We start from the raw sequence: 26206 nt of genomic DNA, 5'->3' as shown, positions 1-26206 counted from the left end.
TTCCTGGTGCATCTATTCCTTTCACAAGGCTGCCTGCCTTCTCATAAGTAATCTTAGGTGTAGGTGGTAGGTACACCTGAGATGTTAATTGTTGCAAATTAATATCTACAAACGTGTTAATGATAGAATTACTCTTTCACAAGTTTGGACTGAAAAGTGGCTTAAAATAACCCTTGGTAGATGAAGAACCCAGTCTAATCCACACTTGCAAAAAAACTGCAAATGACAAAAGTTGAACATGCTAACTTGTACAACAAACACCTCTGAGAGATATGGTTCTGGTTCAATATTTTCTGTAGGTATACCATAGTTTCTGTAGGTATACCATAGTTTCTGTAGGTATACCATAGTTTCTGTAGGTATACCATAGTTTCTGTGGGTATACCATAGTTTCTGTGGGTATACCATAGTTTCTGTAGGTATACCATAGTTTCTGTAGGTATACCATAGTTTCTGTAGGTATACCATAGTTTTTATAGGTATACCATAGTTTCTGTAGGTATACCATAGTTTTTATAGGTATACCATAGGAGGGTGACAGTGTGTTTCCAGCATGAATAAACATCCTCAGAGAATGTTCTAAGCCTTCACTCTTTTACTCTGGGACATATTGACACAAGAGTATTTTATCAAGCTGGTGTTAGAGCACATCCAGCACAGCCTTGCTTGGTTGAGCTCAGCCCATCCAAACCTAGTCCAACTTGTAAATATGCTGAGAAGGCGTGTAGGGGAACACTTGGCAGGGAGGTGAGTGAAGCCAGGCCTGGACACAGCAGTGAACAGACCTGGAACCAGCAGGTGTGTCATATTAGAACCCTGTGGTCAACACAGGCAGGTATCAGAGCTCTCTAGCTAGTTGCCTTCTTCCTCAACTCTATCGGCCAACTTAATTTTATTTTCTCCATTCCTCTCTTCCTTTTTCGCCTTCACTTCATTTCCTCCAGATAGCCCAGCATCAGCACCCAGCCGTAGCCCTGTCGCCATGGTGCCTGCAGATGGCAGCTTCCTGTAGCTGGGCCCTGTGATTGGTTGAGAGGGTTCCAAGCAGAGAACAGCTGCTGGGGAGGTGATATATCACCAGGTCGTTACTTGGTGTTTGCACTTTCATTTCAGGGATGTCTGTTCAACACTCCCAGATCCACATCTGGTATAGGAAGGAGATGGAAAAGAGAGAAAGAAAGAGGAGGGAAAGTGCCAGAAAGAGAAAAATAGAGACAGAGAGAGAGTAGAAAATAAAAATAAAAGGTGAGATTGAAGGGGAAAGAAAGTGAAAACTAAGACAAAGCCTACAATGCTCTTAACATGACAGGACCGATCACACTTGAATGTCTGCGGTGACCTCTGAATGAGCTATTCCTATGGAAAACCTCCCTTAAATGATAAACACGGCATACCAGGGAGCTGGAGAGGACTGCATCCTGTGTTCTGTCTCATTGGAGATTCAGAGTGTGTCTTTCGTGATTCAACAAAGGGGAGCCGAGAGGCAGAATCAATGTGACAAATGATGTTAAATGATTCACCAGGGAGGGGACGAGAACAGCTAGGTCCTGCCACAAACACATTCAACACATTGATGGGTCTTGTTCATTTATTCCAAATCTATGTCAGACCCCTGATTCTGTGGCATTTCCATGACCTCAGAACTGACTGGAATGAAAAACTGCCTGTGACTGAAATATGAAATGACAATTTCAGCAGTAGAGGGGGCACATGGTCCGTGTCCTTACCAGTTAGTGATTACTACAGCGGTTACAATACTGTTTTAAATAGATTATGTTTATGAAACAAAATGATAAATGCATGGAAATGAGCAGTCACAAAAAAAACATTTATTATCTTTTGTCACAGTGTTAGTGGAACAGTTACATAGGGGTGAGTAGAAGTTTGTGTTTAGATGACACTGTCCACACATGCCAATGTACAAGGATTACAAAACACATCCTTCCCTTCCAGTCAAATACAAACACAATGAATTACTCAGGATTTAAGTAGAAAAAACCCAACTGAAAGATTTACAAAGCAAGCCTGTGATGAGAAAGGAAAACGTAAAAACCAGGACACATTACACCTAAATCTTCAGACTGAAATTGCTTAACACCAATTCTGAGATGTTAGCCAGCCCAAAATATCTTTTTTTTTTTAAACAAAAAGTTAAGCCTGATAATATAACATGCAACTCAATCTCCTAATATAACCAGTTATAAAATATAGATATATTTAGTAAACGTGTCTAGTGTGGATACAATGCAACAGTAAGATTCAAGCTTTAGTTAAGAGCTGTGAAAGGCATGGTGGAGGCTGTATGTGGCCCCCTGGTGGCCAAAACCAGAACACACAAGGCCTCTAGGCTACAGGATCAGCCCTTGCTGCTTGATTGGAAAATGGCATGTTATGTGACACATATGTTGCAGCTACAAAGAGAGCCAACATTATGAAGACCTACTGTACGTACTGTGGTGTTCCTAGAACTGGAAGAAGCCATATAAACATGTATCATAAAGCCTGTACATCGACTACTGCTTGGCACGATTGTCATTCAAAGAAAAATAGACTTTCTTAGGGGGTCCCACACAGTCCTTATCTCTCTACCTTCAGAGGAAGGTTTCGTCAACTGAAAAGGCCTAATGTAGTCAAAAGTAGTCATGTGTGTTTTGGTAGGGCACCAGAAGGTAGAAGCTACAGGCTAATGACTGCGCTTCTCTCATGCTTGATGTTGAGCCGTATAAGAACCCCCTCTGATGCTACATGAAGACTGGCAGGCCTCTCCCACCAGCACAGTGCTCCAGACAGCTCTCATACGGAGCAGAGTGGGACAGCTCGGAGCTCGTAGCAGTCTAGGTGTTTAAGGCCCTCCAGATTGTGGCAGGTTGAAGTAATGAGCTGAGAGAGGAGCCGAGGTAATATAGAAATGGACGGCTGGTCTCTCTAAAGGTAACAAACACAAAACAAAATGTCTACTGTCTTCACGCCTGTTCCTTTTTCGACAGAAATGATAGCTGGAGATGATTTTCAAATCCTAAACCATGATGAAATACAGGAGTTATTGAAATCATGGAGATGCGTGGAGATTACGGAAAATTTGAACCCAATCCAAGATATGTTTGACACCTCTAATGAGTAAACCTTTCGCAACAGATCAGTTTGTGCCAATGTAAACTGTGTCTTTTGAATAGGACATACAGTACCACTGGATATGACCACAACAAACAGAGGTTGAGGTCGTAAATATACAAACTTGCATAGACAGAATGATAGAGTGCAGTTTAGAATGCTTCTAAAACAGAACAGTCACTGTCAAGGCCTGTATTGTATGTTGGCGAGCTGCGGTTGCTGGAGGGCTATCTACCAAAGACTCCCACTAGACCATATGCAAGTTTGATTCTAGTCAGACAAGAAAAAAAAGAGAATTCCTTACAGTCATCTAGTGTACAATAACGTGATATGGATGAGGAAAACACGATACACGATTATGGCTGATTTTGATGTACTGGAAAATGTGCTTTCATAAAGTCAAACTTTAAACAAAATGTGATTTTTTTTTCTAGATACTAGGGTATTGACTTATTTGGCTACTTGCAACTTAAGGCCATTCATAATTTTTGGCTCAGTATTTTGAGTGAAGTTTTAGCGTAATCTATCTTTGACTGTCAGACTTTAGACTGTCAGTTACTTCTGGGTCAGTCTAGAGTGTTGGAAACACTCAGAGGGTACACACACAAACACACATTTGAAGAAACAGGCCCAGAGACAAGGACACCACCAACAGAACGTGCTGTATATATATATATATATATATAGAGAGAGAGAGAGATAATCGCCCCTGTGTAGCCCACCGCTCACCCCGACAGAAAGAGGAGCCTCCTGTGCCAACAAAACCAGACGTGTGCAGTGCATCTCTCGCGCTAAAAACGGAACATGTAGAACCACACAGAGTGAGTGGAGGAGAGGAAAGCTTCAGTCCACAGCAGAGCCACAAATCAAGAACAGAGGAACCGAGACGAGAGTGAAAAAGTCTTTCAAATCGTGGCTCTGACATGAGAATGTCCCGATCACGGAGGATTCTGGAATCCGCTCGTTCCGACTCCTCGGCTTGTCGTCACACCGGTCGCTTCCTGAACAACAGCCTCCAGTGTCTGTCTGTTCAGGTCCGTTCAGGACCTCTGCTACACACACTCCCATCCCCACCACCACCACCACCACCCCATCCTCATCATCATCATCATCATCATCATCATCATCATCATCATCATCATCATCACATACGCCAGGACATTGTGATCCTGCTCCTGCCCTTCGCAACATCTGACCTCCACACACTTTGAACCCCCCGGAGCTCTACTGCAGGCCATGTGTTGTCCTGGGGGTCAGAGGTCACCCCTCTCCCAGGTGGATCAGGACGGCGTCCCGGCCGGCACTCGCCACGCCCAGCCCCAAAATGAAGCGCTGGAAGCAGGAGGGCGGAAAAGAAAGCAGGGAGGGAAAAGGAAAAAGTATGGCCCGATGGGGCGCCGATCGGCCCCGGTCGCTGGGGTCGCGGGCTAGGTGGGGAGGGGGTCGTCGTCACCCTTGCTACATTTGCACTTGCAGCACAGGACGAAGGGTGTGGCCAGGAGGAGGAAGGGCGAGGCCACCAATAGGAGAAGGCCAAATCCTGCAAAGATCCCCACCACCTACAAAAGCGGTGGAGAGAGAAGGGAAGACGGAGAGAGAGCGATAGATGGAGAGAGACAGTCAGTTCAATAAATACATTTCAGTTCTGATATTTTTTTATATCTATCTTGATTGTGCAGTTCATTTAATTTACCACATGGTGGAAGCAAAAACCAACACATCATCTCGCCAGTGAGAGAATGGCATTTCTACAGTGACTTGGTGAATAACGTCATGCACTTCCTCCGAATTCAGAGTCGGGGAGTCATCTGAGGATTCCTCTGGGGCAGGTCCAAGGAGGACGGGGAGACTCACTCTGGTGTCTGGAGGCACTCCTCTAAAAATAGCCCCTTCCAACCGTCCTTTTACCAGGCTGCAGAGTACATCCTGTGTCAAGTAGCAGTTCCATGGACGCACAACTGTCATCAAGTGAATCAGCCCTGACAGCGCCACAGTATAGAGACATTAACAAGAGAGGAATTACCTTCCTACTATATTTCTCTCATTCTCTCTCTCTTTCCTATATCCTCCTTCAATAAGCCTCCATAGTAAATAGCATAAACCCCCAAGCACCCTCTAACTAAAGCCTTTATCTGATTTCGATCATGAAGTGTGTGTGTGTGTGTGTGTGTGTGTGTGTGTGTGTATGTGTGTGTGTGTGTTGGGGGGAGGGCATTAAGAAGAGGCAGGGCTTTCACAAAGGCTGGCTTGTCCTCACACAACTCTGAGTCGTTAAGTATTTATGAGGCATCCGAATGTAAGGCAGGCATTCTAAGGTCTTGGGAGGAGAGATATGCTGTCGGGCAGCTAGCTAGCTAGCTAGCTTGCTTGCTCTGTTCATGACTCAGTCTGCCCCACTGGGCAACAGATGTCTGTGTGTATGCTAGCGTCAACAACAGTCTGTTTAACAAGGAAGCGTCTACTGCAGACAGAACAGGGACAAGGAAGGCTAGCTGAATCTACCACAGACACACTACTGATTAGGTCGGTATTGTGTAAAACAAAGCACTTGTGAAATGTAGCTAGCTGTGTCTTGTCATGACTGGCAGTGTACTGTAGGTGATGTCATGCAGGGAGGGAATGGTATCCGCTGTATGATAACTGTGGATCCTTTTTCATTTCGGAGCAGTCTGTCATAGCGAAAGGATGACTGTCTTTTTCCGGACACTTTTTTATTTTGTGTTTTTGACCATGGCCAAGCACGCGTGAGAGCACGTATCTGTGTGGTCACTGCAGTGCGGCTGTCCTGTTTGTGCATGTGTGTGAGGGCGAAGAAAGGAGAGAAAGAGAGGGAGAATGAGACACAGAGATGGAGGGAGAAAAGGGAGGGAGAGATAAGAGAAAAAAAGGGAAAGAGAGCGAGAGAGAGCGAGAGAGAGAGAGCGAGCGAGAGAGACGTAGGCGCTCACCTGTGTTCTGTGCCAGATGACAGAAGCCCTGGAATGGCCCAGTTTGTTACGACAAGGCCCTTTGTCATAGTGGATCAGGAGAAAGTCATCCTGTCACACACACACGCACACACAAACACACCAAATAATTGGCCATCATCTGGTCTGAAAGGTATGGGTCACCACTCAAAGAAAATTGCTTTTAAAAGACCGGTGTGTTCTAATGGCCTGTAGAGTCCAATTAGGATTAGCTAGGACACTGCCAACAAACCTGCCACACATGCACACTCCTGCTGGCTTCTAAGGCTTAGTAGATATTGTTGTTATATGACTTACAATAGACATAATATAATTATGTGTTACATTATCTTTTTTTATTATAACATTTACAAATGGCTACATCATGCATTGATTATGTATTAAGTGATATGTAAATGTGACTATTTTACCTGGGGTCTCAAACATTGTACACAAACGTGTTTTCTGTTTAGCAATAATATTGTTAAATGATATATCATATATGATTATGTAATTGTTATATTAAATGCTTCCAGGTATGGTGGCCAGTTTGGCCCAAAGTTACACTCACGTCCAGAGACTCCAGACAGTACCAGCAAAAGGCATGTTTGCAGTTCTTGCACATCATCTGGGCGCAGCCCTCATCCCTCTCGATGTACACCTTACACTTGGGACAGCGCTTGATGGGCGCGTCGTCCTCCTCGTTCTTATAGAGGGAGCTGCCGGGAGGGAGGAGAACAGAGACACCGTCAGAGGATCTTCAAACAACACCTGAACACCGATGGGATTAAATATCCCTCCACAGCTCCTTGATACCAGCACAGGGATTCTCAACCGTGAGAACTCCAATACACTCCCTTAAAGACTGAAGAGGATGGTTGGGTTCCTGAGAACTTGACAAGCGGGCCTAGATCTGGAAGCGTCTACGTCAGTTCGGTGTCAAAGTAAAATGCAGGTCTGTGTCTCTTCTCTGTATTGTCTCTCTTCGCTGTGGCTGACAGGTGCTAAGGGGGTCTCCGGGCCAGAGCCCACAAGGAACTGTCCTTATAGACAGCAGCCTCACGTGGAAAACAAGCCCATTCATTTCTAGGCCAACTCCAGCTGGTGTATTGATTGCAGCAGGGCCAACTGAATCAAGACCTCCCTCCCCCCTCACCTCTCCTTTCATCTGATACCTGGCAGCCATTTTGTGACAGAAAGTAACACTTCCTAGTACTGCCTTCTCCTCTTCCAGCCTCTCCTCCAGCCTCCAGCATGGCTGGAGAAATGGCTGCATAGCCAGCCTATGTGGTTTGAAAGACAGCATATTTGCTTTGAAGGAGGTTACATTCAGAACATGTTATATGACTCAACATGACTCATTAACAACCCCAGCCGACCTCAGCCGAATACAGCTGACCCTAGCCAACCTGAGCTACCTTCTGAGCCAACACAACAACAGCCAGCCCACCAGCCTGGCAGTCAACCAGCCAACCAATCAGACAGCACGTTGCATCCAGCTTGCTCTAACACCAGCCTTCCACCTCCTATTAAAGATGCACCAGATGAATCACGACAGGCAGCCATTACATGTATGCATAGGGAGACAGGCAGATGAGCAGAGGGCAGGTGTCCTGGAGCTGTAAGCAGACATCAGTGAGGTCTCCAGGAACACAGAGGGGGGGAGGGAAGGAGAGAGAGAGAGAGAGAGAGAGAGAGAGAGAGAGAGAGAGAGAGAGAGAGAGAGAGAGAGAGGGAGGGAGGTAGGGAGGGAGGGAGGGAGGGAGGGAGGGAGGGAGGGAGGGAGGGAGGGAGGGAGGGAGGGAGGGAGGGAGGGAGGGAGGGAGGGAGGGAAAGTGTTGTTGGGTGGTGGTTCACACAGAGTATAGGTTTTAGGGTTGACTGTCCTCACGCAGAATCCCACTTCCGTCCCTGCCCCCATCCACCTCTCCCTTGTGGTGGTGGTCTAACTGGTCTCTCCTGGTATGATGGTCTACTCTACCTGGTCTCTCCTGGTAGGAAGGTGGTGATGTGCTGGTTTTCCTGGCATGCCTGGTCTGGGTGCCAGCTGGCCTTGCAGACAGAGCAGAACTCCAGAGTGCAGACGGCACAGGTGACCAGCTGGGGCAGTGGAGCCTCCGTCTCCTTCAGCTGGCACACGGCCTGGCATGACTGGGATGGGCACCAGGTCCGGCACGGGTCCAACAGCACCTCTGTGGCACAAAACCATGGCGACAGTTACAAACAGATACACACCGCTCTGCTCCGATCTTTGATCCTCGAAATCCTGTTAAAACGATGTGGTTCTGATCCATGATCCTCTGCTGTTGTTTCTACTTGCACTATTCGTATGCAGGGCTGGAAGTTAACAATGTCCCGTCGTCCAAAACAGCGATAGCGCTTTGTCAAACAGTGGCCGTCCATCATGAGTAAACTAGCTAGCTACCAGCTAACATGTATTCCAACCCAGAGTACAATAGAGTACAGTAGAGTTCAGTAGAGACCTCGTCAAGCAGGCGCTACTCGTTAATGATGCAAACCTAAACATTCAAAACTATTTCCGTAACTGTTTTTCGAAATAGTTTTGTTACCTTTAGAATTTTTTTTACGAATTTACAGTTTGGGACGGTTCTGAGACAGCGAGGGAAAAAGTTGCGAGCCCTGTTTGTATATCGTTTTGGATTAAAGTGAATTAAAACAAATCGAAGATGAATGCATGGTACTGTTGGTACATGGAGAGGTGTAAGGAAATGTATGTGGATGGCCTGATATTCTCTGCAAACATAATGGTTAAATGTGTTTTATTTATTCATGGTCTATTTCTCAATTATTCCAGCACAGTAAACAAGCCTGGCTTTAGAAATGTTTGCTGCAGAGGAACAGCCACAACAATACTTTCCTGCTGATTTTCACACAAACCTCACACACACAAACCTCCACACACACACACACACACACACAAAACTTTACCCACACACACACACCTCCAGACACATGCATATACTTACACAGCTTATTACCGTGAGTGCTATATGCCTTCCTTTAACCCCTTTCAATTTCAGCCTAAACTCCTTAAACCCACTCCCCCCCTCCTCTCCCACAGACCCCCCCCCCCCATATTTCTCGATCCCATGCCACCGCCGTGCACGCCTGCCTCTTGCCTCTTTGGCAGGCAGGGAGCGTGAGCGGCTATTCTGCCTGGCTGGCCCGGGACATTGCTGAGATGGCTCAGTGCCTCTCTCAAGTCCCTGTCACGCCTCTCACTCACTCATACAGACAGAACACAGCCACGGCTGCTCTCACGCTGCCTGTGTGTAAATGCGTGTGTGTGTGTGATGCGTGTGTGTGCGCACGTGCGTTTCACTGGTTGGATGGAGGAGCTGGAAGGCGCATTCCATAGAAAGAGGATGTGTGACAAGAGTGGCTTCGGCTGTGGGAACTCCATGTCTCTGTGCCAGCAGCCAGAGATGGGGACTTCTAAGCCACTTATGATATGGCACATTTTCCTCTGAAGATAAACCCCAGATGCACAGACAAGACGATCCCAGACGATGAACATATACAGTCTCTGAACAGAGTTAGCAGGATAAAGGGCTTTAAATAAGCTATGATCCTAACCACAGATCAGACCCAGGAAGACAGTCACTATGAAATAGCTCCAGCAATCCCATTAAAATCAGTAGGAAAGCTGTCTAAAAGGCCACCCCCTCATGTATATTTAATAGTGGAGGGTGTTAAACTTTGATAAGGACACTAAAGCTAAGTCAGGACAGTGCTGCAGCATGGTCCAACGATATGATGTCACCTAGAGTAGGTGAACTAAAAACAACAAATGATGAAAATTAAGAGCTTTGTCTGGAAATAACGACACCCCGTTATCCACACTAAAGCTACTCAAAAAAAGAGAAAAACATCACTTCAGCTGAAACGCGAGAAAAGCCTGCAGTCCACAGTACTGAGGTAAAGAGGAATAGGTTTTTAGGGGAGGGAAGCAAACTCTATTTTTAGAACTCCAGCAGAGACAGGCAGGTTGTCATTGTCCTCCAGGTCACAGTGACACCGTGTGACAGGGGACGGAAGACAGGTGGGAGTACACACCAATTACCCAGCCATCACCATTCCATCCAGTACTCTCCTTCCCACTCGCTTCTCATGCCTTCTCGCTTTCCCACAACCACACACACAGAAACACACATAGACCCAAAACACTATACTCACCCCTCTCAAATTGCAGCTTCTTATATTTCTGCATGATCTCTGACGCCACCATGCACTCAATCTGAAGGAGAGAGAGAGATAAAGACGGATATCAAAGCAAACAAAGGCTTAGAAAGGGACATCTATCAGGTGTGTATACCAACACATACATTAGCTACAATACCACTTTATGTCTTGAACGTTACCCCAGGCAGCTTATTACAGTACCTAGAATCTGTCTCAGGGAACTGAATATGTTTGTGTGTGTGTGTGTGTGCATGTGTGTGTGTGTGTGTGTGGTGGTTGCATACCAGGTACTGCTGAAGGTTAACGGATATAATTAACTCGAACATGAAATGACCATTCAGAAGGCAGCAAAGGGGCAGTTCATTACCAGACAGAGCCGTAGCTGTCAGAATGTGTGTGCGTGTGTGTATGTGTGGGTGTGTGTGTGTGTGCGGTTGAGGGATGTGTCCACTGACATGCATGACGAGCCAGGTCTCATTAAAGACCCGTGACTGTGATTGATAGTAGACATAAGGAGAACAGAAGGATAGAGAGAACATAAGAAGGGGAGCCCATTCCCTCAACCAAACTGCCTGAAGCAGCCCAGCACGGCTGACCTCGGGGTGACCTCTCCTTGTGAAGGATGCAGACAGAAAGAATCATCTACTCTTGGTAAACACACTGGAAGAACTGCAGGGGGTTGGAGAGGAGGCTGGGAGGGGACTAAGGATGAAGGGAGTCTGGGAGTGCTAGGGCCTGGGGCCAGGGGAGGGCTAAAGGTTAGCAGTGGGCTGGGTAGAAGCTGATGTGGACCTGGGGTAAAAGCTGGGAAAGGGAGATGGATGGGGGTGCAGGCTATGGGGTGGGCAGAGCAGACATCTATCATGAAGAGCGCTGATGCTACAGGAGTAGGTCATTTCAACCCTGCCCTTCCGAGGCAGAAGAAGTCCTGGCTGAGACGGATGGCTAGTTTGAAGGACGTGACAACTAGTTTTTTAAGCCCAGACAATACTGCTCACTTCTACAATGTTTTTACTGCGTGTGTGTGTGTGTTTTATACGCTACCAACTCCATAGTAAGGGTTTTGGTAAGCGGCTTGGAAAGTACCGTACAGAAAGTCTTCTTTAGTAAGTGATTTAGTAAGTTGTTTGGAAAGCAGCGTTTTTTTAATGTCATAAATAGCATTAACGGTACCTCAGTTTCCTGTAAGTGTCCTCGTTTTGGACAGGCAGAGTCAGGACAGCTAATTGCAGTTTCGAGGCCCTCTTTGATTAGTAGTTCCACATACTGCTTCAGGCACTGGAGGAAACATACAAGCCATAATATTAAACCCAGTTAGATGGTCATCTAGCCAATGAGGAAGGACATAGGAATAAGGACCAAAGGACAACTTATTCACACATCTCCCCCTCTATCTCATCCACTCTTTTAAACCCTCCCTCCCTCCCTCCCTCCCTCCCTCCCTCCCTCCCTCCCTCCCTCCCTCCCTCCCTCCCTCCCTCCCTCCCTCCCTCCCTCCCTCCCTCCCTCCCTCCCTCCCTCCCTCCTCCTTCCTTCCTTCCTTCCTTCCTTCCTTCCTTCCTTCCTTCCTTCCTTCCTTCCTGGACCAGGCTCCACTGGTCATTAACTATGCATCCTGCTATCTGTTACTTGTGAGTAGACAGTTAAATAAAGCCTAATAGCCATTTCCATTGGTGTGCAAGAACTGGGAATAAGGCTAGGACTAGCCCTAGGGTTAGAGCTAGAACTTTTGGGTTCAGGAGAGAGAAATCTCCAGGGCCTTGATGGGCCCTGAAAACAAATTCTGCAATGCAGAGGGATAAAACCAATTTCCCTACAGTGATGAACTGGGCTTTAGAAGGATATTTGTGAGACTAACTAGCACAAAGCTGCACACACTCTGTTAGGTTCTGGCTCCCATCTCGGTGATCCTATATCCCGCTGCTCTGAGTTCTGACCAGGCTGCCGTGTGTCCTCCACTGTTCCAACAGGCGTCTGCCTCAGCACAAATAACCGTCACCCAGGTACTGACTTGCAGGCCTCATTTTCTCAATGGTTCACAAAACAAAGCCATTCTTTACTACATTGTTGATTGATATTAAAAGGCAGGGATATGACCCTGAATGTTGTGGCAAGCAGACAGACAGACATACAGAGAGACAGACAGGCAGACACATCGACAGTCTCAGACAAACAAGCATACAGACAGACAGACAAGGGACAGGTATGGCCTGCCAGTACTGACCAGAGTGCAGAAGACACATTGGCACTGTCCGATGGTGGTCATCTGCTCCAGAGGGAACTCTCCAAGGCACAGTTTGCAGGAGACCAGCGGGTCCAGCGCCAGGTCCCAGGTGGGCCGGTACCGAGCCGTGGTCATTCTGACTGGCACCGACATGGAGCTGGAACACACACACACACACACACACACACACACAGACACAGAAGCCCACAGTGAGTGAAGCCAGTTCCCTCCTCAGGCCATTCTCAGCTATGAGCTTGTTACTGTTGCTTTTCCAGCTCAACTGGTGTGTTTCTGATGAGAGCTCCAGTGCACAGGGCGGGGCAGAGTCGTTACACTGGAAACAAAGAAGGGCTGATGATGCACGTTGTGGATGTGAGACCATTTCAGCATCGTGAGAATGTGTGCTTCTGTATGATTGTCTGCGTGGATGTGTGTACAGATCTGTGTGTGTGATTATGTGCTTCTGGATGCTTGTCTGTGTGTGTCAGTGTAATACTGGTAATGTCACAGCAAACACAAACATATCCCGGCACACACACACACACACACATACGCTCAGGCTGACACCAGCTCTGTCTAAATGCCCCCTGTCAGCAGGGTTCATTTTCATACTCCTCATGATGCCACCAGACAGCGAATGAATCCAACCGTGGGGAAGCTTCTCCTGTAGCTAGCTAGCCTGCCACCCCCCGTGAACACACAAATCTCCCCAATAACACCTCCTCTCACGCTGCACGTCCCCTCCTCTCCTTTGTGGGGGATGAAGGAGGGATTATTTTGGTCTCTCTCTCTCTTTCTCTGCCTCAGTATCTCCTGTCACTCGCAGGGAGAGAGAGAACGAGAGAGACAGAGAGCGCGAAAAAGAGAGGCAGCGGGAGAGACAGAGAGAGGACGGATCTGCCGTCACAGCTGACGATGACTCCAGTGTTTACAGGAAGTCTCCCTAAACGCCCGCCGTCAACGGTCTGACCTCTGCTGCTAGGCAACCATGGGGATGGGGGGGGGGGGATCAGACCGAGCTTTCAGCTGTACGACCCCTGTCTAAAAGAGCAGCCACCTCGACTGGTGAGAGGGAGGGAAAGAGGAGGAAGAGGAGGAGAGGGGATGAAGGTGAACGTGGAGGCAGACAGCGTGTCCATGTGCTGCCTGGGGGAGACCTGAACTGTGGCAGGGTCCAGCAGGCGTCTGTACACAAGAGCTGTCCATAAGGTCAACAGCCTACCATTGGTGGACGTCATGGCAAAACTCCTGGATCCACCCTGGCAACAGGTGACACAGAGGCACGGTATTGGAGGATCTGACATAAACACAAATAAACGACTCTGATAAATGAACCCCGGCCTTTTGTATTTCAACTGCCTCAACCAGTTATAATGCAGAACACCACAATGGCCATACTAAATTACCCAGCACTGATCTTTAACTTCTACCGACAACTATGTACAACTGAAGGCTTTTTCTGTGTTGAGTTTGCATGTTCTCCTTCATGGATTTCCTCCACAACAAATATGAAGACCTGCAGAGCAGATTGCTCTGAGACCAGGAGAGAGCAGAGTTTTTATCACACAGGGACATGAACTGGAGCTCTACCACAGCTGCATTATTTACTGGGAGGTCCATTATCACTCGGCAAGACACACACACACACACTTTCATGCACACTTATAATTATTTTCTACACATGCAAAAGGCATGAAAAGTCAGCTGTACGCAGACACACAAACACACACACAGTCTGAACAATGAGACCATGCATGCACCACAGTCAATGCTCACTGCGTGCTTGCTGGTTGAATAAATAAATAAAAGACTCCATCTGGCCAGGCCACCACACTACAACCCTTCCTATCAATAGGAAGACCACAAGTAGGCCAGAAGTCAACAGGGCCTGCTACTGTATGCTGCCACAGAACACATCCCTGCTCTGCTAGGATCCTTCTTCCATGACTGCACATTAGCCATGTCTTCCATAACAGCACACTGGAGCAGTTATGTATAGTAACCTAGAAACGCCTGGGTGTTGGGTTGGGGGCGAGTGGGGGGGGGGGGGGGGGGGTAGTGGAGCCTTCTATACATGGCAGTCAGAAAGTATTTCCTGTGGAATATCTGATCATCTGCTTTGGTGCCTCTATATTTCCCTTTCTCTATTATTCCCCGACTGGGATATTGGCCAGTTTGTCAGATCGTGACCAAGGACGCACAGAGTCCACCAAAGACACGCGCGCACACTATGACACTCTACTCGCATCAACCTTGTCAGGCAAGATAGTCTTCAACCTTTGAACCTTATCTCAAAAACAGCTTGACTTACAAAGCAACGTTATGTATGCAGTTGTCCCTCTACCTGAGTTTTTGGGTTCGTATCATCATCAGTCACCTAACGCCTCCCCCAGACTGCAGACACCCCGTCGTAGTCCAGAAAGGCACTAAATCAATGCTGTCAACACACTCTCTCTGTCTGGGCTCATTAATATCACTGTCAGGGTCACTCTACTGTGTCTGAGCTTAGATAGATAGAGAGATATATAGTTAGAGAGAAAGAGAGAGATGGAGGCAGAGAGAGGCAGAGACAGGGGAAAGAGAGGCAGAGAGAGGCAGCGAGTGAGAGGCAGATTGAGAGACAGAAAGACAGTGAGAGGTAGAGAAACAGGAGAGAGAGAGAGAGAGAGAGAGAGAGAGAGAGAGAGAGAGAGAGAGAGAGAGAGAGAGAGAGAGAGAGAGAGAGAGAGAGAGAGAGAGAGAGAGAGAGAGAGAGAGAGAGAGAAAAGTAGATGGTCAAGAGGAGAAGCAGCTCTCTGTTTCAACCTGGCTGTGCAGATTGCAGTTTAATTACATAATGTAACATTAGATGGTTGCATAAGACTACATTTATACTGTAGCTTGGCTGAATGCTCACATGAAACAACACAGGATTCCTTTTACAAAGCAGCCAGCCACATACACACACACACACAAACGTCTGGCTTTGATAGAGGAGTGGGTTTTTTAATCTCTCTCTTCAAACACACAAAAGCCCTGTCAAACCGAGACCATGATGACCTGCTCCTGGTCACTTCAACCTGCAGAGGGTTCAGAGAAAACACAGAGAAGAGAGATAAAGACAGGAAAAGTGGGTCAGAACCAGTGTGTGTGTGTGTGTGTGTGTGTGTGTGTGTGTGTGTGTGTGTGTGTGTGTGTGTGTGTGTGTGTGTGTGGACGCTGCTGAGGAGCTCGTTTCCTGGCTTGGTAGAGGCCTCTGGAGGAGAAGATGATTAGGGTGATTCAGAGAGGAGCACTGTCAGTTTGAGGAGAGGGCTTATTGTCTTCTGATGTGAAAATGATGGCTAGTGCTCAGAGAGAGAGGAGAGAGAAAGACAATCATGTGTAATATATATATATATATATATATATATATATATACACACATATATTAGACACTAAAACACACAGAGAGACAGAGACAGAGCGAGAGAGAGAGCGAGAGAGCGAGAGAGAAGAGAGAAAGGGAAAGGAAAAGCTCAAGGTTATAATATGTTCAGTTAGTTGACAGAATAGTCTGAAACCATGGTGATGGGCTAAGGTGCCTCAGTACAGAGCACTTTTTTAAAAACTGACTGGTGAGGTTGGATACTTGCAAGATGTTGCATGAGACACACTCACAAACCGTCACAAACCGACAAGACAGATCACATACAGTGTGTACCACTCATAAGCAGGTATATAGCATTTACAAACTGTAGGTCCTCGTCTAAATCCACTGTAGATCACATTTTAAGCCCTACTTACATGCCCACGGTACATTCTTTTTTTAACATCCTTGGGTAGTGGATAAAGCACACAGTTGTATTGAGAGGCAATGATATCTGGATGCTTTTTGAGTGTACTTTCGCTTTAAGACTCTCTTTTCACCAAGGTGTGGCAGCCATGGCACCATCACTAGCTGCTCTGTGTCAGGAAGTAGGGGGGTGGGAATTAGGGTGAGATCAGGGTCTGATTAGGGTGTAATCAGGCCCTCTAACCACCTCTCATCCAGACTTCCATTCCCTCTCCCTGCTCCCTGCTCTCTGCTGCAGCATTCACTGCTCCAGGCGGGGCCAATCGGCAGAAGCTTTCTCTGTCGCCGTGTCAACACGACTCCTCGAAGCTCTTTAACGATGACGCTAACTCAATCTTAACCCGTACCTCCCTCCGGCCATATCCCATACTCCCCCCAGCCCTCCCATCGCACATGCGGATTGGCTGCTAGCGATGCTGTGTCGCCTTGACGTGGGTCTCCCCGGTGATGAGGAATGCACGTACACACAGGCTTTCATTTTCTCACATAAACATCCGGCTGGAAGCACCATAGTGATGCTTCTCTCCCACAGGGGCAGGGGCTGGGGCAGGGGCTGGGGCTGGGGCAAGGGCTGGGGCAGGGGCTGGGGCAAGGGCTGGGGCAAGGGCTGGGGCAAGGGCTGGGGCAAGGGCTGGGGCAGGGCGTGGTCTCAGGATCTCAGGTAATCAACACCAGGTGTCCTAAGGCCAACTTCCAGGCTACAATGTGAAGAATTTTCCATCTCCCAAAAAGTTGTCCTTTTTCTCCAAGTGTAATAAAACTAGAAAGGCATATTAAACAAATTTTAGCAGTATGTACTGTAGCATGGAGCGATAGAGATTGTTTTAGAATCATGAAAGAGAACGAGATGAACTGGCGAGCAGTCTGAGCCAGACTCAGACAGCCGTGATGTTTCAATACAAGACACACCAGAGGACCAGGAGGTGAGAGAGCTGTTTCTACAGGTAGGCCCGCTGAGATTGAGGGATTAGAAACATTTTCTAATCCCGGGGGAGGGACGATGTCTATGTTAACCATGAGAAACCTGTCTAGATGATCCCAGTTGGGGACTACAAAAGACAACAATAATCCCCTGTCATCCTTCTAACATAAACACAATCAGACAGTAACCTACTATATAAATCCCATTACAGTACTCCAGAGCAGTATACTGTATGAATTATAAAGACAGCAGTGTTCTGCAGGAAGTAACCTTGTTCTGCTTGTGGGGCCTAGAAGATTTGTTTGGTGTACTGATATGGGAAATTGTTCCAATACAAGACAATGAACACACTACACTCAGTCAGGAGACTATTCAAAACACACACAAGATAGGCTTCTTTTCGTTTAAACAATAAGCATAAATGTGTGCCTGTGCATGTATGCCTGTGCTTGAGAATGGAGGAGTGTGTGTGTGCGTGTCTGTGCTTGAATAAATGCCTGTGTGTGTGTGTGCGTGTGTGTGTGTGTGTGTGTGTGTGTGTATGTGTGTGTGTGTGTAAGTAAGTCAAGGTTACTTCTGACCAGGAGCACACACACTCATTAACTTCTCGTTGCCATGGGAGATATTCAGATACTGCCACATCTCCAGGACGACAGGAACACCAAGCAGGGAAAGAGAAGAGAGGTGGAGAGGGCTGCTACACACACACACACACAACCTCAACATAATGGTGGCAACTTCATTCCTTGCACAACTACTTGTATTTTATATAGACCAAGTCATGAACTTCCTGTACAGATTAAGTAGGGTTCCTCCCCAGAGTTGTAATATCATTAACTGTTGAAGGCATCAAACTATTTGGCAAAAGACAAATGGTACCGATAGACAAACTCGCTTGTGGAGGTATCTAACAAGACCATTTAGCTCTTGGTCATGACTGTACCCAACCTCTCACCCTAACCTCAACTAATCCCATCACACACACTTCTGCATTCAAAAAGGAGGACAACAGGTTACAGAGGGTAACAGGATGTGACGTCACAGGTCCCTTAGAGAGCCAAGGTATACACACAACAATATATCCCACCCATAAGCCGCCATGTTCCCAGGAGGCCACCCTAGTTTTCTTGCCAATTGACCCACATTCATCCCCTACAGCTCGAGAGGTCTGTTATTTTTGGATGGCCCTGTGATCTCCCAGCCTCGGGAGAGAGGTGTGCTGAGGTGACGGGCGTGCGTGCTGGGAGCACATGGCTCCTCTCCACTGCCTGGGTGACTACTGCAGAGGTGGCTGGCTTTCTGAGTGACAGAAGGTCCACTTTGCCCAGTGGAATTAGACAGCACAGCCCTCCAGATGTGTCTGTGTGTGTTCGTCTAGGATGCCGTATAGTAGGCAGACAGACAGACAGGCCTGGCAGCGGTCAAGCCAGGGTAACTAGGAGAAAGCCAGTCTCATTGCCCACTGGGGATGTTGCCATCCCCATCACGCTGCAGCCAGGGCCAGCTCTGGTCTGGTCTGGAGAGGGGGGGCGAAGGGGGATAGGAAGAGGAAGGGAGAGGGGAAGAGAAAAGGGAGACGAGGAAAAAAGGAGAGGGAATAGAGCAGAGGGGGCCATGGAAAAAAACAAAAAAATGCCCCGGGCTTCAGTCCAGTTTCCAAACCTCCCGGAGCCTCCTAAATGTGCCATTAGGCAAACGAGTTCAAGTTTTGACATGGCCTAATGACTCAGCATGAATATTCATGAGACATGTGACGTTTTAATTGGACTCCAGATATTCCTCCACAGTCGGACAGATCAGGAGGCAGGAACACAATCACACTTGTCAGATAGGGTCCACTGACAACACCTATTAACCCTGTTGGCACTGAGACACACACACGTACAGACACACACAAACATGCATACGCACACCCCATCTGTACTTTTACTTCAGCTTCAAAACTGTACAGTTCCCATGTTGTTGAATCTGTGCCCATGCTTGTTCTGGTGAGAGAGTCCGAAATGACTTCCCCAAGCAGTCTGAAGTAGGAGAGAAGACAAGCAACAAAGACCTGGCTTGTTAGGATTGGAGGAGGGCAAGGGGACTCTCACTAGAGGACAAATACAGCCAGGGAGCGATATCTGAGAAAATTGTAGTCAGAGAGAGAAGAACAACAACTTCAAAGATGAGGGGGATTGATGTAGTAAGCCTACCCTAGCCCTCAGTATCTGTAAACACAAGTCCAGGCTAGTAGCGAAGGCTATACACCTTCACTGTGCCCCTCAACCACTAATTATGAAAGAATGAATAGCAGCATGGAAAACAGACAGAGAGTGAGAGCGAGAATAGCAAAACTCATCTTTTTTCTTTTTTGGGGGGGGGGGGGGAAACAGCAGTGGGTAGAAAATGAAATCAGTCTTGCCACAATCTTTAAAACGGGAGTGCTAAGCCACTGAGGGAGACAGCTACCCCCCCCCCCCTTCCACCCCCATCACCCTACCAAAAAGCCTCTTGGCTCACATTAGTGTCTGGTGAACTAAGCGGGAGAGACAGGCGTGCCAGGATGAGCGTATTGCTATTGACAGATGTGGAGGGTCGGAGTGAGGGGTCGACTGTGCCTACAATCTGTTGTCTTCCCCAGCTAACTCAACTCATGCATCCAAGCCACTTCAGACACTCACCGATCATCCGTTTGCTGCGGCAGAATGAATGAATTAAGAGGTGCCTAATGAGCATTGGGGAAGATTCTAAGTCCAACTAGACTACTTCACCAAATGAATACTCAGTAGACATACTACATGAGAGCGTTAAGAGTCATTGGGGGAAACACCATGTCAAACTCTCTTGAAGGAGAGATTGGGCCTGTATTGTTTGTCTTTCATGCCGACGCTATTGACATAGCTGCTCTGACAGCTCTGAAGTGCACATGCAGGCTTGAGGTTCAGTCACCTGCCATGTGGACCTCGCCCACAGGCCCCTCCCCGCCCGTGCCCCGTCTGACATCATCTCGTCCAACTGGCATGTTCTCTCTCGTTCTCTCTTTTCCCCGCTCCCACAAGCAGACGCAGTTTTCACACGTCTTGGTCATGACTGCTCACACGGTTCTCCCTCTCTCCCCCCCCCCCCCCATCTCTCTCTCTCCCCGGCTCTGTTCCTCTGCGGCTCTCTCTTTCAAGTTCACATGCTGAGTCAAGCTTAAACGCTCCCTGATTTTCAGCGAGGCCGAGCATGCACTGAGTGTGATTGGCCTAGTGTTTCCTTTGGCCTCTGGACTCTCCTCAGTGTCCTCTCTCTCACACTGCCACACGCACGCACACACACACACACACACACACACACACACACACACACACACACACACACACACACACACACACACACACACACACACACACACACACACACACACACACACACACACACACACACACACACACACACACACACACACACACACACACACACACACACACACACACACACACACACACACACACACACACACACACACACACACACAGCCCCTCTCCCTGGGGCTGTGGTGCTAACATCCAGTCCAGAGAAGCCGATAGACCACAGGCGTGGTCCGCTTGCTTATCTTGTGTGTTGAGGCTGTAGCCAGAGCCGGATCAGACTGGATCCACCAGGGTTTAAGCACACACACACAATAACCTACTAGAAGGTGCTAAAGTAAAATCTATAAATAGATCCTGACAGACACAGGTGGCAAAAAGGAGAGTGAGGTAGTGAGAGAAAGGGTAAAGGAGAGAGAGGGAGGGAGCTGGGGGTGACAGAAAAGTAGAAGATTGGGAGGAGTGTGATGATGAGAGAGATAAGAGTTTGAGAACTTCCCTCTGCTACACTGGAGAGACATGAGCCCAGTCAGGGATGACTTGAGCCCAGTCAGGGATGACTTGAGCCCAGTCAGGGATGACTTGAGCCCAGTCAGGGATGACTTGGACAGCAACCTGGTGGCAGAGGACCTGAGACAAAGAGACTCAGTCAGAAACACATCCAGGAGTCTAATGTGAGGGAAGTGGTGCTTGGTTAGCTCCTCAAGGGATAATTCTCTTACCATTACTCACTGGAATGTTCAAATGTCTGACCACAACCACTGCCATCATCCTTGTGTAACAGAGGAGCCCAATCTCAATCCTGTTGTCTGTCAGTGCCATTTCAGGGCCAGGGCATGGGACTGCCTTGTTTCAGGGCCAGGCACAATGGACTAACTAACTCAGCATTCTAGGGACACGGGACTGTCATGTTTCAGGGCATTGCTGAGTCACACAGCTGGAACTGGCTGTGTGGACCCTCCAAGCCTATCTGCTGAACATGTGGCCATCTGGCCTGAATGATGGCCTGGCAGGGCCGGGCGGCCAGTGGCCCATCCTTATCTAGAGAACAAGCCAACACATCTCCACAGTTCTAAGTCAAAGAGGCCAACGTGTAGAGGGATTTTCAGAAGTTGCTGTGCCTGATGAGCTGCATGGAGCTCACCGTCCCAGTGCACCAGAGCACAACCCGTTTGGTCATTTGTCCATGTCTCTTGGCCATTGTAGGCAATAGGTCTGTCGCACGAGTATCATGAAATATCTGAAATTTTGATCTGATATCACTTCCCCTTCCTTTCTGCTCTCGTCCTGTTGGCTGCAGAGCCACAGACTGCCAGAACACCTGATGCAGCATGTCTGCTTTCTGCAACCTCCACAACAACCACCACTGAGGAGCAAACAAATAAAAGGTTTCATAGATGGGGAGTGCATCTTGTGTGCGTCTTCATCTCTAGTTAGTGTCTCTGTCCACCCCCCCCCCCCCCCACACACCCCGTCCTCCCCTGGCCTTGGCCCAGCATAGTTCTGCTTCTACAGGCCTTCTTTCTCCATCATAGCTGCTGACTTATACAAGAGGCCTGCCTCTGCCTTTCTCCCTCTCTCTCTCTCTCTCTCAGGCTCAGAGTCCCAGTGCAGAGGGGAGAGAGGAAGTTGAAACCGAAGGAAACACACAAACATCCTGCTGTTGTTTCGGTACACTTGTGCAGGGATGAAAACCCTCTCGACTTCACCGGAAAGGGCCACCAAAACATGAGAAGTCTCTCACCAAAGTCTCCATGAGGGAAGAGACATTGATCTACAGTAATCAATACTCTTGATGACATGACATAGGATCACATGCTGTAGGCCATGTTTGCTCCTTGTGTGGGTCCAGGCCTATTAGCAAGAATGTAAGCTAAGCCTTTCTTCCTAAGATATAAAGCAACCCATGGCAATCACATGGCTAGTACTACACACACACGCACACACACACACACACACACACACACACACACACACACACTGTATTCTGTAACTGTACTGACTAGAAGATTTGCCTTCATTCTGTGGAAATATCTCTTTATACAAAGCTGTAACCTCATGCTACTCCCCCATTCTGGCCAAGGGCTTGATGACAGATACAAGTGCAACATACCTTGTCAGTGCACCAATTTGATGTATTAACTGTGAGTACAGTGTGTGTGTGTGTGTGTGTGTGTGTAGAGGGGGAGGGGGAGGGGGTAGTCCAACTATATGGCTTTCTGAAGGTGCAGCAGTTTATATATTTACATATAATAACTCCACCATGGTGGACTGGCTCTCATACAGGTCCCATGATGCATTGCATGACGTCTCACTCCTCTTTCTTCCTGAATGCAAATGAGGAACTGACGGACAACTACAGTGTAAGAAGAATGGGCATTTACTCAAAACATTTTATTTACTTGATATTATAATAACATTTAAAATGATACAACACTCAGTAACCGTTTGTGCTTCCTGTGTTCAGAGCTGGGAAAGCTTTTCAGTGAGGCTGTGAAATCTGGAGGGATGCTGTCGACAATAGCAGTCATTATAGCCTTATAAAATAACACCAGACATCTTCAAACAATGACACTCATCAAACAACAAAAGGTTATTGTTGTTCTGGCTGCGGACCATTACACAGAGCAACCAGTCCTCCTCGCAGGCAAGCCCATTTCAGGAATAATTTAACACTCAACCAATGTGTTCCAGACTCAAGCGGCACACCCAATCCATAGCAATATACCTGCTGACTGTGGATGCAAATAACTTAAACAAATCATTTTGAGTACAGTTATTCCTGTGGAGTTCTAGCACAACACAACTAACCAAGTTTTTCTATGTGTGGTTGTGAGTGCACTCCCAGAGCCTACTCTGGGTAGGCACACTAACAGGATTTGCATGGTAATGAGGAACTGAAAGTAATTAGACGATAATTGCTGGGCTAAGCGCCGCGGATGAACCACCAGCACAAGCCGTCTAAAGCCACTAGCGGTGGTTAATGTGCTGTGTTAAACAGGTGAGTTAAGAAAACAGAACAACAGTGCTGTGTCAGAGAAAGAAAGAGCAGGGTAGTCAAACAGAGAGAGACAAAAATAAATAAATCGAGAAAAGACAAAGACAGACAGACACAGACAGAGAGAGAGAGAGAAACACCCACTAGCAGACGAGTACTAGTATGCGAGTTGACAAAAAAAAATGCTCGTTTATATAGAGCTCAATAAATCCTAAAACTAAATTTGCGGGTCAGTCAAGAAGCCATTACTCAGTGAAACAGTATCATCAGAGAGAGCTACCTGTTAAGATTCTCGGCGATATAACAGCCTAATCATCACATGAAACCACTCAGTAGCAGTCTTTAAAAAAAACACAGTAGTTCACGTTACACGTTGAGGCAAGGTCAGAGACCATAAATTGCTTGGACAAACATTCAAGCTATACTGGCGGTACTTCTGAATGAAAGAGGGCCTGTGTTTTCTGGGGCCAACATAGTGCTTTGAGAGTATCTATGCTGCGTGAGGTGAAGTGTCAGACCATGGGCAGCAGGACAGGAGGGCCTTCACCTGGGAAGGGATGCGGTGGGCACTCGAATGAACAGAGTTATGATGGCATGGGAGAGAGTGTAGGTGTGTGTCTGTGTGTGTGCCCACACTATGAACATATTCTCAAGGGACTTCCAGGAACACGTTGTTCTGAGACTACTAGCCATACCACAGCCATTGAAAAACACATTCTTCTTTCTCCCTTAAGGCAACCCTAACCTTTTTTCCCAGAAAGTGGGCTGTCACTCAAAACAATGCAATAGTTCTTTTCAATGAACAACACTTTCCTTTAAGCCAACAAATCTCTGGTCATGACATGGTACGTGTTGCCCAATGGGAATGCATCATTCCTGGAAACCATGCCCTTGCAAGTCTGTCTACATGTCTGCGTGTCTGTCTGACAGCCTGTCTGTCTGCTTGTCTACTTGCCTGCCTTACTGCTGTCTGTTCGTAGTCCTCCCACTGGAATGAACCCAACCTTTGTTAACAGTGCTGCAACATCCCAACTGTTTTGAAGCAGGGTTTCATATCACATTCATACCATAAAGTAGGATCCATGGATATCTCTACAGAGATGCACATGGAAATATGACCTCTCAGTTCTGTCAGTGACATCAGTCTCAACACGCTACGGAGATGGTATGTCTGTTATGGCAGTCATAATTATCTCCCTTGAAGGACTCTGTAAGTCACACTATCTGGGTATTCTTACAGCCAGCCAACATTCGAAAATAATAGAATTGAAAATTTTATTAATACAGCTAGTTGTTGGGGAGGGTGTAGGCCCACTTGAATAGAGAGGATGTGTTTGCTGTATAAACACAATCTGTTTCCAGAACCAACACCCTAGATGCCTGCTGGGAGTGGAGGCAAACACAGGCTTTGCAAAAAATAAAATAAAAAGTTTCAATACAGCAACATGTGAATGGAAAAAGAACATAACTTATTATTTATGATCTTAAAGCAATTACTTTCCTATTGGTAGTTATAACATATCAAACAATACCCTAGAAGTTGGAGATACAGATAGAGACAACCACCACTAAAACATGGACTGTCTGAAATTGGCATGAGACAAAACATCATCGTTTACTGATCTTTGCATGTACCTGCATAACGCTAGAGTGTTATGTGTGGATGATGTCAGTCAATAAGATATTGAGAGATGCCTCTCTAGAATACGTTAGTAAGTAGTAAGCAGTTATGGCCACAGCTTGAAAGAACACCCTAGTCAGGGACAGCACACCAATAGTAGGAAAGAAGGGACAGAATGCGCTGTGGTTTACTGCTAAGCAGTAGATTAGAAAGACACAAAACAAACATCGTTACCTGGCTGTCTGATAACGCCGAATTCTCCTTGAGATAATGTCTTCGGGAGAGATGAGAGCTGACTGCAGTCCTAGTTGATCTCTTGAATTGGATTAGCGAAGAAGTGGGCTGACTGGTCAGCAGTACTGGAGTAGCAGGAGCATACTGGAAGCTATCCTAATATCGGTCTGGGTGGTGACTGACGGCATTCTAATTGTATCCATGTCACTCATCTAACCTACAGTCGGTGGTCTATCCATGGGGCGGAGACATTTGTACATAGAGGCAACTGGATCAGCTGGACAGAAACAATGCCATTTGTTAAGAAATCAGTGTGAAAGGACAACGTGTAGCCTGCATAGACATAAACAAGAAAAACTAATAAACAGAAAAGAACAAATAGACTCCGTTGCCGAGCAGTCTATCGACTGACAGTTACAGTAGCGGTGGGATCTTCATGAAAAGACAATACCCTCCTTCAACCACTCAGTGTCTTATGGTAATTGCTGCCAAGAAAACATTCCCCATACACAAACCACGCAGCAAGATATGGCAACGTTGTCAGACAAATATCGTTTACCTTTACGATGCCATCTACAGCTCTAGAGAGGCAAGAATCAGCTGCACTCTGCGCACTGGAAGGACGCCATTTGTCTGAGAACGACTATGTTGAGATCGAGAGTTTGAAGCAGAGCGCTTTATCTCCGGATGACAAACACGTCGGCAGCGACGCTTGCTGGTCAAACCGCGTCACTGTCTCACGCTACACTATTCTAATGTGGAGACAGTCATCACAAATACACGCATTACCAGAATGGCT

General features: G+C 47.2%; 1 protein-coding gene across 1 annotated transcript; it reads right to left on the bottom strand.

Annotated features, from left to right (window-relative positions):
* Positions 1-1807: 1807 nt before the first annotated feature.
* Positions 1808-26029, bottom strand: rnf144aa (ring finger protein 144aa). The gene is made up of 9 exons (XM_067243817.1): positions 25967-26029; positions 25408-25684; positions 12484-12640; positions 11433-11537; positions 10254-10314; positions 8038-8248; positions 6628-6775; positions 6060-6149; positions 1808-4670 (listed from the first exon to the last, which is right to left on the bottom strand). The coding sequence occupies exons 3-9, from the start codon at positions 12634-12636 to the stop codon at positions 4539-4541; spliced, it is 900 nt and encodes a 299-aa protein (XP_067099918.1). The 5' UTR covers positions 12637-12640; positions 25408-25684; positions 25967-26029; the 3' UTR covers positions 1808-4538.
* Between the last annotated feature and the right edge of the window lie 177 nt (positions 26030-26206).

The sequence above is a fragment of the Osmerus mordax genome, chromosome 9, assembly GCF_038355195.1.
Source record: "Osmerus mordax isolate fOsmMor3 chromosome 9, fOsmMor3.pri, whole genome shotgun sequence".
In the NCBI taxonomy this organism is placed as follows: domain Eukaryota; kingdom Metazoa; phylum Chordata; class Actinopteri; order Osmeriformes; family Osmeridae; genus Osmerus; species Osmerus mordax.
Note: the sequence above shows the minus strand (reverse complement) of the source record. Positions and strands in the feature narration are given on the sequence as shown.